The sequence below is a fragment of the Bemisia tabaci genome, unplaced genomic scaffold (assembly GCF_918797505.1).
Source record: "Bemisia tabaci unplaced genomic scaffold, PGI_BMITA_v3".
NCBI lineage: Eukaryota > Metazoa > Arthropoda > Insecta > Hemiptera > Aleyrodidae > Bemisia > Bemisia tabaci.
This window is the reverse complement of record NW_027311789.1, coordinates 17,512-32,408: the sequence shown is the minus strand read 5'-3', so window position 1 is coordinate 32,408 and position 14,897 is coordinate 17,512. Positions and strand designations below refer to the sequence as shown.

At 42.5% G+C, this 14,897-nt stretch overlaps 3 protein-coding genes across 3 annotated transcripts; all 3 read right to left on the bottom strand.

Moving 5' to 3' along the window:
- Positions 1–3,396: 3,396 nt before the first annotated feature.
- LOC140225925 (uncharacterized) lies at positions 3,397–8,804 on the bottom strand. Its single transcript, XM_072305967.1, has 2 exons — positions 8,501–8,804; positions 3,397–7,506 (listed from the first exon to the last, which is right to left on the bottom strand). The coding sequence occupies exons 1-2, from the start codon at positions 8,688–8,690 to the stop codon at positions 5,777–5,779; spliced, it is 1,920 nt and encodes a 639-aa protein (XP_072162068.1). The 5' UTR covers positions 8,691–8,804; the 3' UTR covers positions 3,397–5,776.
- A 101-nt stretch (positions 8,805–8,905) lies between these two features.
- Positions 8,906–10,742, bottom strand: LOC109040583 (sentrin-specific protease 2-like). The gene has a single exon (XM_019056566.2). The coding sequence runs from the start codon at positions 10,734–10,736 to the stop codon at positions 9,882–9,884; it is 855 nt and encodes a 284-aa protein (XP_018912111.2). The 5' UTR covers positions 10,737–10,742; the 3' UTR covers positions 8,906–9,881.
- Positions 10,743–11,269: 527 nt separating this feature from the next.
- Positions 11,270–14,663, bottom strand: LOC109041756 (uncharacterized). Its single transcript, XM_019058178.2, has one exon. It carries the CDS (start codon positions 14,541–14,543, stop codon positions 11,277–11,279), a length of 3,267 nt encoding a protein of 1,088 aa, XP_018913723.2. The 5' UTR covers positions 14,544–14,663; the 3' UTR covers positions 11,270–11,276.
- Between the last annotated feature and the right edge of the window lie 234 nt (positions 14,664–14,897).

The following is a 14,897-nucleotide window of genomic DNA, read 5'->3' as shown; positions in this document are numbered from 1 at the left end:
ATTAACCAGACGCTAGTGACGTCACACCCATTCCCCCTGTCTGCTGACGTAGGTAGGCCCCATATATGGTAGGTGTTGGCATATCCCTATTATCATACTACTACAAGTGTCTAGCGGTTGATTAAGAAGAACACAATGAACAAACGAATTTTAGACCGTGGGCCAGCAGGGGGTAACCCTCCCCCCCCCCCCCCCCCCCCCCCCCCCCGGTGGGAATTTTGAAGATGGTGATTTTCTTGAAGCTCTCAACTAGTAGAATAAGATTTTCCTTGTTTACGCGAATTTTATCGTGGTGGGGGGGAGTAGGCCCCCCCTAAACCCCCCAAAATTGCTCAGAATTCCGACTTTTCCGCGAATTTTCCCACTTTTACCCGAAAAGGCTTGATTTTAGGGCAAAACTCCACATAACCATTCTGAAAGCTCGTAAAATTCTGGTCTGGGAAAGTCTTAAGTGACTTTGACCAGGACCCGCGGTCCCCCAAAATGGGGGGGCTTAAAATGTCAAAATATCTCAATTTTCCGCGAAAATGACCGTTTCGCCGCGATTTCTCGCCAATAACGCGAAGAAGGTTGGTATTATCGTAAAATCGTTTACCCCTATAATAACAGAGCATTAATTTTTCATTCTAAGGGCGGCCTAACCCCTCGTGGGGGAGGGGGGCCCCCCAGCACTACCCACCCTATAAAAACCGTCAAGATTGGCCGCTTCCTTGAAGTAGCGTTATGCGCAAAAATGGGCGGCAAAATGAAAACAAGTAGCGTTTGTTCTGAGAGAACATCAATGTGGATTCTTGTGGGGGGTGACAGGGGGGAGGGAGGTACATCCTCCTTCCTCCCCCTCCCCCTCCCCCCAAAAAATAACCACGAAAAACGTTAATTAAACGCGAAAATTCCACTTTATAAGACGACTTCAGGGCTTGTCATTGACACGCTTACACTAACATAATTTAACGAGGGGGGGGGAGGGGAGAGGGGGCCCTCCCCCCTCCTCTCTCACCCCCTCTATTTCGCCATATCGCTAGATTTATCGATGCGAGGGAAACAATCGTAACCGATAGCAACTTGATTAAGGTAAAAGCTAAACTTTTCCTTCAATTTCGAGTGATACCACAAACATACTCCAGAGTTCGAATAGTTGCTCGCTTGATTTCAGCTTGTGAACAAGTGAGAAGTTAAGCGGGTTATACCTCTACGTAGGGAGGAATACGCGATTCATCCAGCACATTCGTTCAAACAAATGATGGTAAGCACATTGCATTTCATCATCGTGGCGACTGTGGAATTTTTCAGACATTTTCACTCCAAAAAATGAGAAATGACGCGGTAATCGCGGCAATATTGCGGAAGAAACGCAGAATTTCCTGCGGTTTTTTTTTTTTTTAAAAAAAATAAAAAGGAAAAACAACGCGTTATTTGATACAGAATCACCGCATCGACGCAAATATTGGAGCAAATGACTCAGAACCAATAGATCACACAGTTTTCAAGTTACTATCGCGGGGAATTCGCGATTTTTATGGACGACAGTGACTAGATTCGGGACAGAACCTAAGATTTTCCTTCAATTTCGCGTGATACCACAAACCTACTCCGGAGTTCGAATAGTTGCTCGCTTGATTTCAGCTTGTGAGCAAGGGAGAAGTGAAACTAGTTTCACCTCAACGTGCGTAGCGAGGAGTACACGATTCATCCAGAACATTCGTTCAATTAAATGATGTTAAGCACTTTACATCTCATCATGGCGGAGACACTGTGATTTTCCAGATAGTTTCACACTTAAAGATGAGAAATGATGCGAAAATCAAGGCAATATTACGGCAGATACGAAAAATTTCCTACTCTTTTGTTTAAAAAAATTAAAAATTGCACATTTTTTGGCTCATTATCGCGGCATAGACGGAAATTTTTTGGTGAGTGACTTAGAACAGGAAGATGACACAGTTTTCACCTTAAAATCGCGATTTTTAACTCGACGTAGCGCGGATAATGCGGTTTGTCCAGCACAATAGTTCCAACAAAAGATATTCAGCGCTACACACATCATCATCGTGGTGAAAATGGGATTTCTCTGATATTTTCAAAAAGAGAGAGAGAGAGAGAAATAACGCGATAATCACGGCAATATTGCGGCAGATACGCAGAATTTCCTGCGATTTTCCCGTTTTCAAAAATAAAAGGGAAAAATAACGCGTTTTTCAACACAGAATCATGGCATCGACGCAAATTTTCCAGAAAATGATTGAGAATAGAAAGATCACACAGTTTTCAAGTTAATTACGCGAAAGATTCGCGATTTTTAGGGTTGAGAGTACCTTCATTCAGGCCAAAACCTATGGTTTTCCTTCAATATCGCGTGATACCACAAACTTACTCCGGAGTTCGAATAGTTGCTCGCTTGATTTCAGCTTGTGAACAAGTGAGAAGTGAAGCGAGTTTTACCTCGACGTAGATAGGAATACGGGATCCTTCCAGCACATTCATTCAATCAAATGATGTTCAGCACTCCACATCTCATCATCGCGGCGACTGTGCGATTTTTAAGATATTTTCACACAAAAAAATGAGCAATGATGCGATAATCAAGGCAATATTGCGGCAGATTCTCGGCATATCCTGCGGGTTTTTTTTTTTTTTTAATAAAAGAGGAAAAATTATGCGCGTATTTGACTCATTATCGCAAATACCTACGCAATAGACGCAAATATTGCAGAAAATTACTCAAAACGGAAAGATCACACGGTTTGCACCTTAAGGTGATTCGATGGACGCCATATTTTGTATCAGAACGGCATGCGATATATCGCATCAATTGGTTCAATTTCTTCAGCTACTCGTCATTTTTCTCCAATTTTGAGATCGCAATTCTGTTTTCAGAAGACTAAAGCACTCAGTAACCAATTTTAACAAAGAAATTCAACGTAATAAAGGCGTGGTTTTTTCAGAGAGAAAATATCGCATTCGAGTGCAGTTTCGATATCAGTATCGAATGCGATGTTTTCTCTCTGAAAAAACTACGCCTTCATTACGTTGAATTTCTTTGTTAAAATTGGTACGTGAGTGCTTTAGTCTCCTGACAACAGGATTGCGATCTCAAAATTGGAGAAAAATGACGAGTAGCTGAAAAAATGGAACCAATTGATGCGATATATCGCATGCCGTTCTGACACAAAATATGGCGTCCATCGGATCACCTTAATATCGCGAAAAATTCGCGATTTCTAGGGACAACAGTGACTTGATTCAGGCCAAAACTTAAGATATTCCTTAAATTTTGATATTGTATTTTTCTAAAGGTGAACAAATATACGTATTTATAAACCATTCTGACTTGAGCCCTGAGTGCTACATGAATACATGCATGATAGGGCTCATGTCACGACGGATTTAGTTCCCTTCTGTTTTAAATACGACCAAGTCAACATCGGTACTCAACGATTACACTGAGTTTTCTTTTCACGGATGAACTTCGATCAAGGAAGCCTTTTAGAATTGCCCTTAAGTAGTTTTCCATTTAAAAAATGAAGAAGGTAGGACGAGAATGGTGCAACGTCGCAAACTGAGATGTGTGGTCTTTTACTTTTGCCGTCGTACTGAGCTTCACTTCCAGATTTTTAAGAGTGCACAGGCAAGGCTTGTTGATTCGTGCCAAATATGCTTGAATCGCAACAGTTTTAATGAAACATTTAGGTTTTTAGAAACACTGATAACAAATAGAACCAAAGAATGTTACGATTCAGAGTGTATTTTTGAGGGGAAAAATTAAGAGAACATTAAAATATAAAGATGAAAAGACATTTCAAAATATTATACAAGGTCATTTTTAAAAAAAAGATTGAAATATATCGCAGCAAAAAATATATTTTAAAGGTGCTAAATCTGAAAGTTACCTGATCATTAACACCTCTTCGATAATGTTGGTTTATCAGACTGTCTTAAATTATTATCTACTGCGTGATAAATAATATTATTCCTAAAAATTCAAATCCAAAATTCATCCTTAAGTAAGAGTAAATTAAAATATTCAAGTACATACAATCAGGATCCAAACTTTGTAGTTAATTTTGTCTGAGTAAGTTCAAATCAATGAAATTATACGCTATTTATTTAAATCATCAAGTACGATTGGGAGTAATGAGCATGCATTCACTACGAGCAATGCTAGTTTATGTCGTTCGCATAGACTCTTGAGCTTTCCTGGATAGTACCTTGAGTACCTGAATTTTACATCTATTTCCTTAGATAAACACGAAGAAGTGCATGATAGCTTTAATACTTGGCTTGCAACAAAAACTTCGTAGCAAAACTAAATCAGATTTATGGTTACAAAAAATGTGTATTTTGATGAACGCATTAACGAATGAACTCTCAAACTTGAATATTTACAGAGAAAATGAATGTTCGAGAAACTTACTGTTTGCTGGTACCAAAAGAGAAGTGCACGGGTGAAGAATAATGTATTTCGTTGATCCTCGGACGTAAGGGCGTACGCGGGTTTCCGTATGAGCCCCACGAAGCATGGATTTATAGGCAGAAGAGGGCTCGCGTGCTACAACCATACATCCTAGGGGCAACGATATGTGCCCGACGGAAAACCAAGTAAACATACCTAGATTTCTGGCGATGTTCACTGCGCCTCGAATGTTGCATCGCTATTAAATAACCTTGATTGATCAATTCCTATCTTACAACGGACCACTAGACAAGGTACGAATTTCAGCATTCTGATACATGGTTCTTCACCAAAATTTCACGTAAAACGCGATGCGCACAACGAATATTACCGAAATCAACTCCTCCCGATGATATAAATGATTCTTGTTGCGTGAATTCAAACCACCCGCTCATGAAAACTCAACGATCTGCGTGAATCACATCGTGCGCTAAACGTTATCATGAACGTCTCTTCGATAAAAATATCTGGCAACCTCAATCTTGACACTTGGCTCAGCTATAGCGAATTACTTATAGTTTGAAAAACACATGGTGGGAAATGAACATTGCTCGATGGAGAAGTTTCCTGAAACCGTTGTAGTGCGCGATTCGACTCACGTAGAGCTTTGAGTTTCTTGTGAGTGGGCAGTTCAAATTCCTCGTAACCAATGTGAAATAAAAATGTTAACATCTCCGTCAGGAGTTGGTTTCAGTAATTTTCGTTGTGCGCATCGTGTTTTACGTGAAATTCTAGTTAAGATACATGTATCAGAATGCTTAAATACGTACCTTGTCTAGTGGTCCATTAGTAACGGCATTAATCGATTCAGGTTTTTCGATAACCATTCAAAAAATCATTTCGCAGCGGCTCGATGGTTGAATCGAACTCGAAGAACCTTGATCGATAAGTACCATCGATAAGATAGGGATTTATCGATTACGATCAATCGATAACTATTCAACAATCGACCCGCTGGACGTCTAATATCGGCTACTTTATATGTTCCATGGCTTGTTATCTATGTGGGTCCTTAAATTCTTACTAGAATTACTGGAGTCTGTAAATTTCTCATCACAGTAAGTGCACGAGAATGGCTGGTCCACCGCGTGCGTCCTTCTAAGCCTATTTAATTGATCTAATTTGTTGTACTTCTCATCAAAAGTGCAAGAGAATGGATTGTCACCTGTACTGGGTCCTCAAACGCCTACTGAAATTACTGGAATTGGTCAAGTTTTTATTAAAATAAGTTTAAGAGAATGATTTGCCAACCGTGTGCGTCCTTAAGTGCCTACTTAAATTACAGGATTTGGTGAAGTCCTTAGGGCCATAAGTGCACGAAACTGGTCAGTCGTTGGAGTGCGACCTTAAATGCGTATCTAAATGACCAGATTGGGTGAATTTCTTATCACAATAAGTACAAGAGAACGGCTTTTCGCCCGTGTGCGTCTTTAGATGCCTACTTAAATCACCGGATTGGGTGAATTTCTTGTCACAATAAGTACATGAGAATGGTTTGTCGCCCGTGTGCGTCCTTAGATGCCTATTTAAAGTACCGGATTGGGTGAATTTCTTATTACAATAAGTGCACGAGAATGGCTTTTCGCCCGTGTGCGTCCTCAGATGCCTACTTAAATCACCGGATTGGGTGAATTTCTTGTCACAATAAGTACACGAGAATGGTTTGTCGCCCGTGTGCGTCCTTAGATGCTTACTTAAATCACCGGATTTGGTGAATTTCTTGTCACAATAAGTACACGAGAATGGTTTGCCGCCCGTGTGCGTCCTTAGATGCCTATTTAAAGTACCGGATTGGGTGAATTTCTTATTACAATAAGTGCACGAGAACGGCTTGTCGCCCGTGTGCGTCCTTAAATGCCTATTTAAATGACCGGATTGGGTGAATTTCTCATCACAATAAGTACGAGAGAATGGCTTGTCGCCCGTGTGGGTCCTTAAATGCTCATTTAAATGACCGGATTTGGTGAATTTCTTATCACAATAAGTACAAGAGAATGGCTTTTCGCCCGTGTGCGTCCTCAGATGCTTACTTAAAACACCGGATTGGGTGAATTTCTTATCACAATGAGTGCACGAGAATGGCTGGTCGCCTGTGTGCGTCCTCAGATGCCTATTTAAATGACCGGATTGGGTGAATTTCTTATCACAATAAAAACAAGAGAATGGTTTGTCGCCCGTATGCGTCCTTATATGCTCATTCAAAAGATTGGATCGGGTGAATTTCTTATCACAATAAGTACAAGAGAACGGCTTTTCGCCCGTGTGCGTCCTTAAGTGCGTATTTAAAGTACCGGATGCGGAGAATTTCTTATCACAATAAGTGCACAAGAACGGCTTTTCGCCCGTGTGGATCCTCAGATGCTTATTTAAATCACTGGATTGGGTGAATTTCTTACCACAATAAAAACAAGAGAACGGCTTTTCGCCCGTGTGCGTCCTTAAATGCTCTTTTAAATGACCAGATTCGGTGAATTTCTTATCACAATAAGTACAAGAGAATGGCCTGTCGCCTGTGTGCGTCCTTAAATGCCTATCTAAATGACCAGATGCGGTGAATTTTTTATCACAATAAGTGCACGAGAATGGCTTTTCGCCCGTGTGCGTCCTTAGATGATTATTTAAAATACTGGATTCGGTGAATTTCTTATCACAATAAGTACAAGAGAATGGTTTGTCGCCCGTATGCGTCCTTAAATGCCTATCCAAATGACTGGATTGGGTGAATGTCTTATCACAAAAAGTACAAGAGAACGGTCTATTCTTGTCACTTATTTTCTTCATGGGGAGTAAGACACTCTCCTCATCCTTGAACACGCAGTTGTCGCATTTCTTGCTCGTCTTCTGAGCTGTGCCGGAAGGTAAGACTCTCGAATTGCAGACAACGCACACGCCGAACGAGCATAGATTCTGGGTTGGTGACTGAGGTAGTTTTTTCTGCTGTAGCTTTTCTTTTTCCTCCTCTGATAGAAATCGCATCCGGCAGACTCTACTGTGGTTATTTAGGTGCAGCAGGGAAGAATATCCCAAAGCGCAGTGTGGGCATAGGAAAACCGACTCTGAATGGAGAAAACATATGAATAATACTCTATAATTCTCAAAAATTTGAGTTCGTTTTTAGAATTTCCATATTTCTGACTACAACAATTTCAATATCTTTGCTGGAATCCAAATTAGAAAACACCAGCGTTTGCTTTTACCTTCGCTCTCGCTCTAGCCTGTGTAAAGATAAAATTCGGTCCGTGGAGTCATAATTACCGGAATAGTACCGTATGCTACGACCCAAAATGAAATCGAAAAGGATTTTTGGTTTTAAAAAAAAAATGAAACTTTGAAAGACAAAACTGAAGAATAGACTAGTAGCATACAGCACGATTTAAGATGAGGGAACACCTCTGATTTTGCCTGAAACGGCGGATATCCAAAACTCAAAATAGCGGCCATTTTTAGAGTCGTTAATTCTGACATGTCTTATCCTAGAACGAAATGTATCAATTTTATTGTATATTTCTCGTTTGATAGCTCATAAAAATTGTATACATATGATAGCTTTCGAACGATATTTGGAATTTTCTCAAGATTTCAAATACGTAAATAATTTTGTTTTCACTATTACATCCGTTATGATGGAATCGATAAAATTTTCCAGAAAAAAATATTCGATTTCAGATTTCTACAATTTGACAGATCGCAGATCGCTAGAATTATTAGTAAGTTTCACGACTACAACACTGCTTACAGAACGTTGTCCTGTAAAAATCGACATTTCTCTCATTTTTAAGATACTATATTTTGAAAATCCCTTTTTCAGAATCCGAGATCGTCGGAAGTAACAGTTATTCAACGTCTGTAGTTAATCATCAAGCAGGATTGGCGATTGGGATGAGCTGGAAATGAGTATTTCTAATCTTGCTGATAATTTGGCCTGCTATATCAAACGTGGGAGTTCGTGAAATATATCCTTTTAGTGAGCTGAAACTGACAAGTCTGTAGCGGACATGGAAAAAAATTAGATTGTTCGTAATTTCACTCGGAGTGTATGTTAAAACTTACGTGGTAGATCCTTATATTCTTTGAAATTGTTGATTCCTAGCTGCTCTTCAGCGAATTTACTTCCATAGTAGACGAATAATTCTCTGTTAGGGGGTATGTCATCAAATGCGCGGTAGTAAATTTTGCCTTTGTACTGGTGTGCTACAAGATTCTGTTCATAGGTACTCCTGGCACAGTTGACAAATCGCATCCAGTTACTAGTCGATATGTCTAGTGCATCAACAAATCCAATCGGCTTTCTCTCCTTTTTTATCTACAAAAGAAGACAACTAATAAAAATCATGAGCGAAATTTCCTTATTCTAGAGAAATCATATGGTTCAACTTTGTGTTCTCAACACTTAAAGAAGTGAGCATGCTACATCAAAGACCCATGATCTTCTTAAAGGAAGGTTTTGCATGGGCGGGAGCGCGAGGGACCAGCTGAGAAATAGGAGCTGTGACTAGAACCAAGATATGTAAGATTCCTTCAGAAAGTCGATTTGCCGCTACGAGCCCACGACATGGATCATCATCAGGAGATCTTAATCTTAAAGTTCTAATCTTTATTTCTCAACAATATGTACACTTTACACAGGGAAAATACACGACAAATACATACATAGGGCTATAACACTTCAATCCTTATGTCCGGGGGAAAGAAGTTAAGGGACAGGTGAAGGTTGGAGGCGCAGCATTAGTCGTGCGTGCACACAGGAGGAAATGCGCTGCAGTATACGTGCGAGCACAAGGACAGGGTGCTGCAGTATACGTGCGAGCACAAGGATAGGAAAGCTGCAGTAGACGTGCGAGCAAGGGCGTGTGCAGCAGTAAACGTGCGTGCACGGGATGGAAAGGATGGGATTGAGAGCTCCGACTAGGGCGCGACGAGGGCAAAGTCGAGAGCGTCTGATTTCACCAGAGAACTGGCCGAACCCCTATCTTTTCAAAACATAGAAAAAACAAGGGAACGGGCATGTAAATGAGACCCCGAACTCTGGTGGTCAGGGATGAAAAGCTGGAGGGATCCCTCTCGTCGGCGCACAGTCGGTTCCCTGCGCGGGGGCGGAGAAAGCGCGCGGTTGAGGCTTGGGCGGTGGAACAAGGGAGAGCCACAGTGGGCTCGAACATTCCCCCCACCAAAAAGAAGGTGAAATCTCTCCTTCTTTTTTGAAACAAAAACCAAGTGTAAAAGAGGATAACGAATTCAAGTTAAATTTTACACATTGGGCACAGGAAAAAACACGAGATAATTAAGAGGATTACATTAAAGCTCATTCGACAGGAGAAAATGTCTGAATTTGTGAAAAAAAGTTAAAAAACAATTCAGAGTGGACACAAATTAAAATTTACATAAAATACTAGAGAATTTAACAAATTTACACAAGAATAACGTGGGCTGATTAGCGACGAGCGCTTCTTAAAATTTCAGCTGCTTCTCTCGGGTACAATCTCACTCGTTTAGAGCAGTTAAGCGGGTAGAACGCGAATGGTAGCACACGTCTTCTGTTCAGATTACGCTCGACGTACTCTCTCATACTGGCAAGGGTGGCTGGAGCAATCTGCACGGTGCAGTTTGGGTTGTCTGCAACGGCGGGGCACGAGCTCTGTGGAGCCACCGGCTGAGGTTGGAGCGGAGGGTAAAGAACATGGAGAGGCGCTTGGCTGAACTCGCCGCTGGACATGGGTACTGCGCGGCCAGTGAGCAGAATGTCTTTCAACACTACACGTAAATTGGTGCTGATGGCTAAGTTTTGAGAGAAGACGATTGATGCGCGACGAGAAACTGCTTCGGCGAAGACGCAGGTAAAGGGGCCGCAGTCGACTTCATTCTGCTGTAGAGGCACGGCGACGGGCCAACTTGGCCATCTTGAGATGTCCTCGTCAGGAAGGAGGTGTTGGAGGATCGTCTTGAACTTCGCGAGACATGAAGCTGGACTGAAGTGCTTACTATCCAAGTACATTAAGGCGGGGGTTCTCAGGTCCGCTACCACCAGGGACCAGTGCTTGGAGGCGTGGTAAGGCACCAAAATGAAGTCCAAGTTCTTGAAGTCCAGATTTTTCTGTCTCCAAACAAGGGCTGCTGGGCCGCGATTCTGGAAAGACTGAAACAGAAACGAGTCCAGGATTTTGATCCTCGGCAGAGCACGTGAAGTTGAAGATCTCTCTTGAAGTAAATCAAAAAACGAATTTATCACTTCGTCACTGATATACTCCCCACCGAGGAGTGCGGCCAGGGCGTCACGTGAGATGTCCATGTCGATGGGCTGCAAGTAAGCGAGATGAGCTGGATGAAAGTACGTGCTGATAGCTGCGAAGCGTAGAGACTGACTGGCGAGCTGAGTGAAAGGGCTGCCTCAATCAGTTTTCTAAATGCTAATTCATTGATGTTGGAGCGGGGGATGATGACCTAATTTTGAGCCGAGGCGAGAGGTCTGGATGGGGTGCACGTGCACTGTAGAAAGCAGTTCCAGTCAGGGGATGCGGGGGTGGACGATGCACTGGCCGCGGCTCAGGTCAGTCATCGCTCGAAGTGGCCCAAAACAAAGGAAGAAAGTGACGGGGCGGCCTGGAGGGTTGCGACTCGGCGTGCGGCGCGGCGTGACAGGAAGAAAGTCATAAAACCAGCCGAGGCTACGCAAGGTTCATCCCTTAGCGGGTATTTTCTCCCGAACGAGACGGATCAGCTGTTCATGCTGAGTTAAAATGGGAACGTTTAACCTATAGAAATAACACTAACATACTTCTATTTACACACATTTAAACGTAAAATTTACAACAATGCAGAGTCCCAAATCTCAATCGACGGGAAGGCGAAAGAGCTTCACGAGCGGACGACGCAATGTGTTGGCCGTTGTTTTCACGGACGCGACACGAACAATGCCGTCTTTGCCTGGATGCAGCTCGACGACTCGTCCCATCTGCCATTGCAAGGACGGTGCATTTTCATCCTTGATGAGGACTAAGTCACCAACAGCGAGAGTTTCAGCCGCTTGAGTCCGCCACTTAGCACGCTGTTGCAGAGTATTCAGGTACTCCAATGACCACTGTTTCCAGTACTGCCGTGAAATTTGCTGTAAAAGTTGCCATCTGGAGAGGCGGTTTGAAGGAGTGGACGACCAATCATACTCTGGCAAACTCAGGAGCGGGCCGCCGATGAGGAAGTGAGCGGGCGTAAGTACATTGAGGTCCTCCACATCAGAGGAAATTGGGCAGAGAGGCCTAGAATTGAGAATAGCTTCAATTCTAGTTAGGAGCGTAGTGAATTCCTCAAACGTCAATTTTTGATCACCTAATATTCTCTTTAGGTGGAATTTCACTGATTTGATGCCAGCCTCCCAAATGCCACCAAAATGGCTGCCAGTGGGTGGCGAGAAGTGCCATTTGATGTTTTTCAATGTCAAATGTTTTGTGACCATTTCATTTGACTTGTCTTCACGCAAAAATTCATAAAGCTCATCCAAATAATTATTTGCGCCTTTGAAATTTGATCCATTATCCGAGAAAATGTCAGTGCACATGCCTCTGCGCGATGTGAATCTCTCCAACGCGGCGATGAATGCTTCCGTAGTCAGATCGGAGACGAGCTCTAAGTGAATTGCTTTCGTTGCCAAACAAATGAATAAGCATATGTAAGCCTTATGAGAAGGTGCATTTCGTCGCTTAGCGTCTTTGATCAAATACGGACCACCAAAATCTGTTCCAACTTTCAGGAAGCAGCGCGCGGCAGGGACGACGCGGGACTCTGGAAGTTGCCCCATTTGCGGCGCAACATTTCTGGGAGCGGCTCGGAAACAAATAATACACTTATGAAGTTGAGCTTTAATCGCATAACGAGCTGAAATAATCCAATAACTTTGAGATATGATGCTTTGCAGTAAGCGAGGTCCGGCGTGAAGATTTTGACGGTGAAAAAAGTCGATGATCAATTTGGTCAGATGAGCGTTTTTCGGCAAAATTGCCGGGTGCTTGGCGCCCATCGGCAAGTTGGATTTATCAAGTCTACCCCCCACCCTAAGCACTCCTAGGGGATCAATGAAGGGGTTCAAACTTAGAATTTGATTGCTGACCGTTTTTCCGCTGCGTAGTGCTTGAATGTCTTGAGCAAAATTTTGAAGTTGAACCAATTTTAAAATTGTCAGCATGGAGGAGTTAACTTCTTCGATTGAAAGTTCTCCTTGAGCAATTTTCGTGGCTGAATTTTTCTTCTTTTGATCAATTTTAGCTCGACAATTTGAGACGAAACGAAAACACCAGGCAATTGAGTTGCGGAGTCGAGTCAGGCTTGAAAAACGGCTTAAAGTGTCCGTGGTTTGGGCAATAAAGGCTTTTTTGACATTTTTAAGCTCAGGGATAGCCTTTAATTTTATCTTTTCGATTGGAGTGATTTTCCAAGATTCTTCAGGTCCGGAGAGCCAGTTAGGGCCTTTCCACCATAGAGGATTATTTACGAGGTTTTGCGGCAAAACTGGTCTGGATGCCAGATCGCTGGGATTTTCATCACCTGGTACATGGTACCAAAGATCCGGGGACAATTTTTCAGTAATTGAAACCACTCGATTTGCGATGTAAGTAGACAGTTTGTACGGAGGCGTGGTGATCCAACTCAACGTCGTGGTTGAGTCCGTAAGTGCTACGATTTTTTCAACGCGATATTTCGAAGGTTCAAGGGCTTTAAGTGTGCTCTCGAAAGTTTTAGCTAAAAGGTTAGCGCCACTTAGTTCTAGACGAGGCACACTTAGTGGCTTGACAGGAGCCACCTTGGATTTTGCGATTAAAAGATTCACATTAAATTTGTCGTCATTTTCAGAGCGTACGTAGATCGTTGCACCATATCCTTGCTCAGATCCATCTGAAAATCCAATCAATGTGATCTTTTTTGACTTAGAGGGGAAAATCCATCTTGGGATTTTCAAATAAGTTAAGAGGTGCAATTGACTCAAAACTTTTGACCACATTTTACCAATTTCTGGCGGGGCGGGGTCGTCCCAATCTGCACCGACAATCCATAATTGTTGAATGATTATTTTTGCACATAAAGCTACAGGAGTAATGTAACCTAAGGGATCAAATATTCTTGCAATATCTGAGAGTATGCCTCTTTTCGTGAGTTTGCCACATAAATTCACTTCATTGTAAGAAAATGTGTCAGAAGAAGGATGCCATTTTACGCCTACCACTCCGTGGGTGCTTTCAGCGTCATTGTGAAATTCCAGCGGTATGGCCATATCCCCATTTTCTAAACCTTCCAAAACTTCAGCGTGACTGCTGCTCCATTTTTTCACAGGAAAGCCTCCTTTTTCACAGCACTTAGTGATTTCAACTCGCAGATTCACAGTTTCTTCGACTGTGTCATGACCAGTGAAAATGTCATCGGTGTAAACAGCGTCATCCAACACTTTGCAGGCTTCTGGAAATTCTTGCCTTTCGTTTATTGAATGTTGTTTCATTGTGCGATGTGCTAAATACGGAGCTGGGCCGGTACCATAAGTGACAGTACACAGCTCAAAATCTTTCGGAGGGGAAGTTTCGTCATCTCGCCAAAGTATGTGTTGATATTGCCTATCTTCTGGGCGTATCAAGATTTGGCGGAACATCTTACAAATATCACCAGTGAGGGCAACTCTATGCGTGCGGAATCTGATCAAAAGGTGAACGATATCTGCTTGCAATTTTGGACCTGTGTGCAAATTTTCATTAAGACTGATCCCGTTGCTAGCTTTCATAGAGGCGTCAAAAACGACACGAACGCGCGTCGATAGTGCATTTTCGCGCACCACTGCATGATGCGGAATGTAATAGCGGGCTTCCGTACTGCTGGGGGCTAACTGCATGTGTCCAAGCTGCTCATATTCATTCATAAATTCCTTGTAAGCGTGTTTCAGCTCAGGTTGCTTGTGAAGTTTTCTTTCCACAGATTTCAAACGATTTTCGGCTAATGCGCGTGAATTTGGCAACACCGGATTAGGATTTTTCAGGAGGAGCGGAACCACGTAACGGCCATCAGGTTGGCGATAGTGAAGTTTTTCAAATTGTTGTTCACAAAAGATGTCATCGGGACTCATCACATGATGTTTCTGTGGCTCCTCTGTTTCCCAAAATTTTTTAAAATCTGCGCTGAGTGGCAGGCCATCGATGGACAAAAAGCTTTTCTGCTTTTGCCTTTTCGGATTTTTCGATGTGCTCACTCGGCCGATAATAATCCAACCATAAATGCTCTGTAGGGCGCAGCCATTGCTCTCTGTCAATTTTCTTTCCCCCGTGAGAATATAGGGAAAAAGATCAGCTCCCAAAATCATGTCAATTTCGCCGACTTGGTCAAAAGCTGGATCCGCGAGTTCAAGCTGACTCCAAAATTTTCGAACTTCGGGCGTGACAGGTTGAGTAGGAATTGAGTCTGTGATTGTAGAGAGAACGGT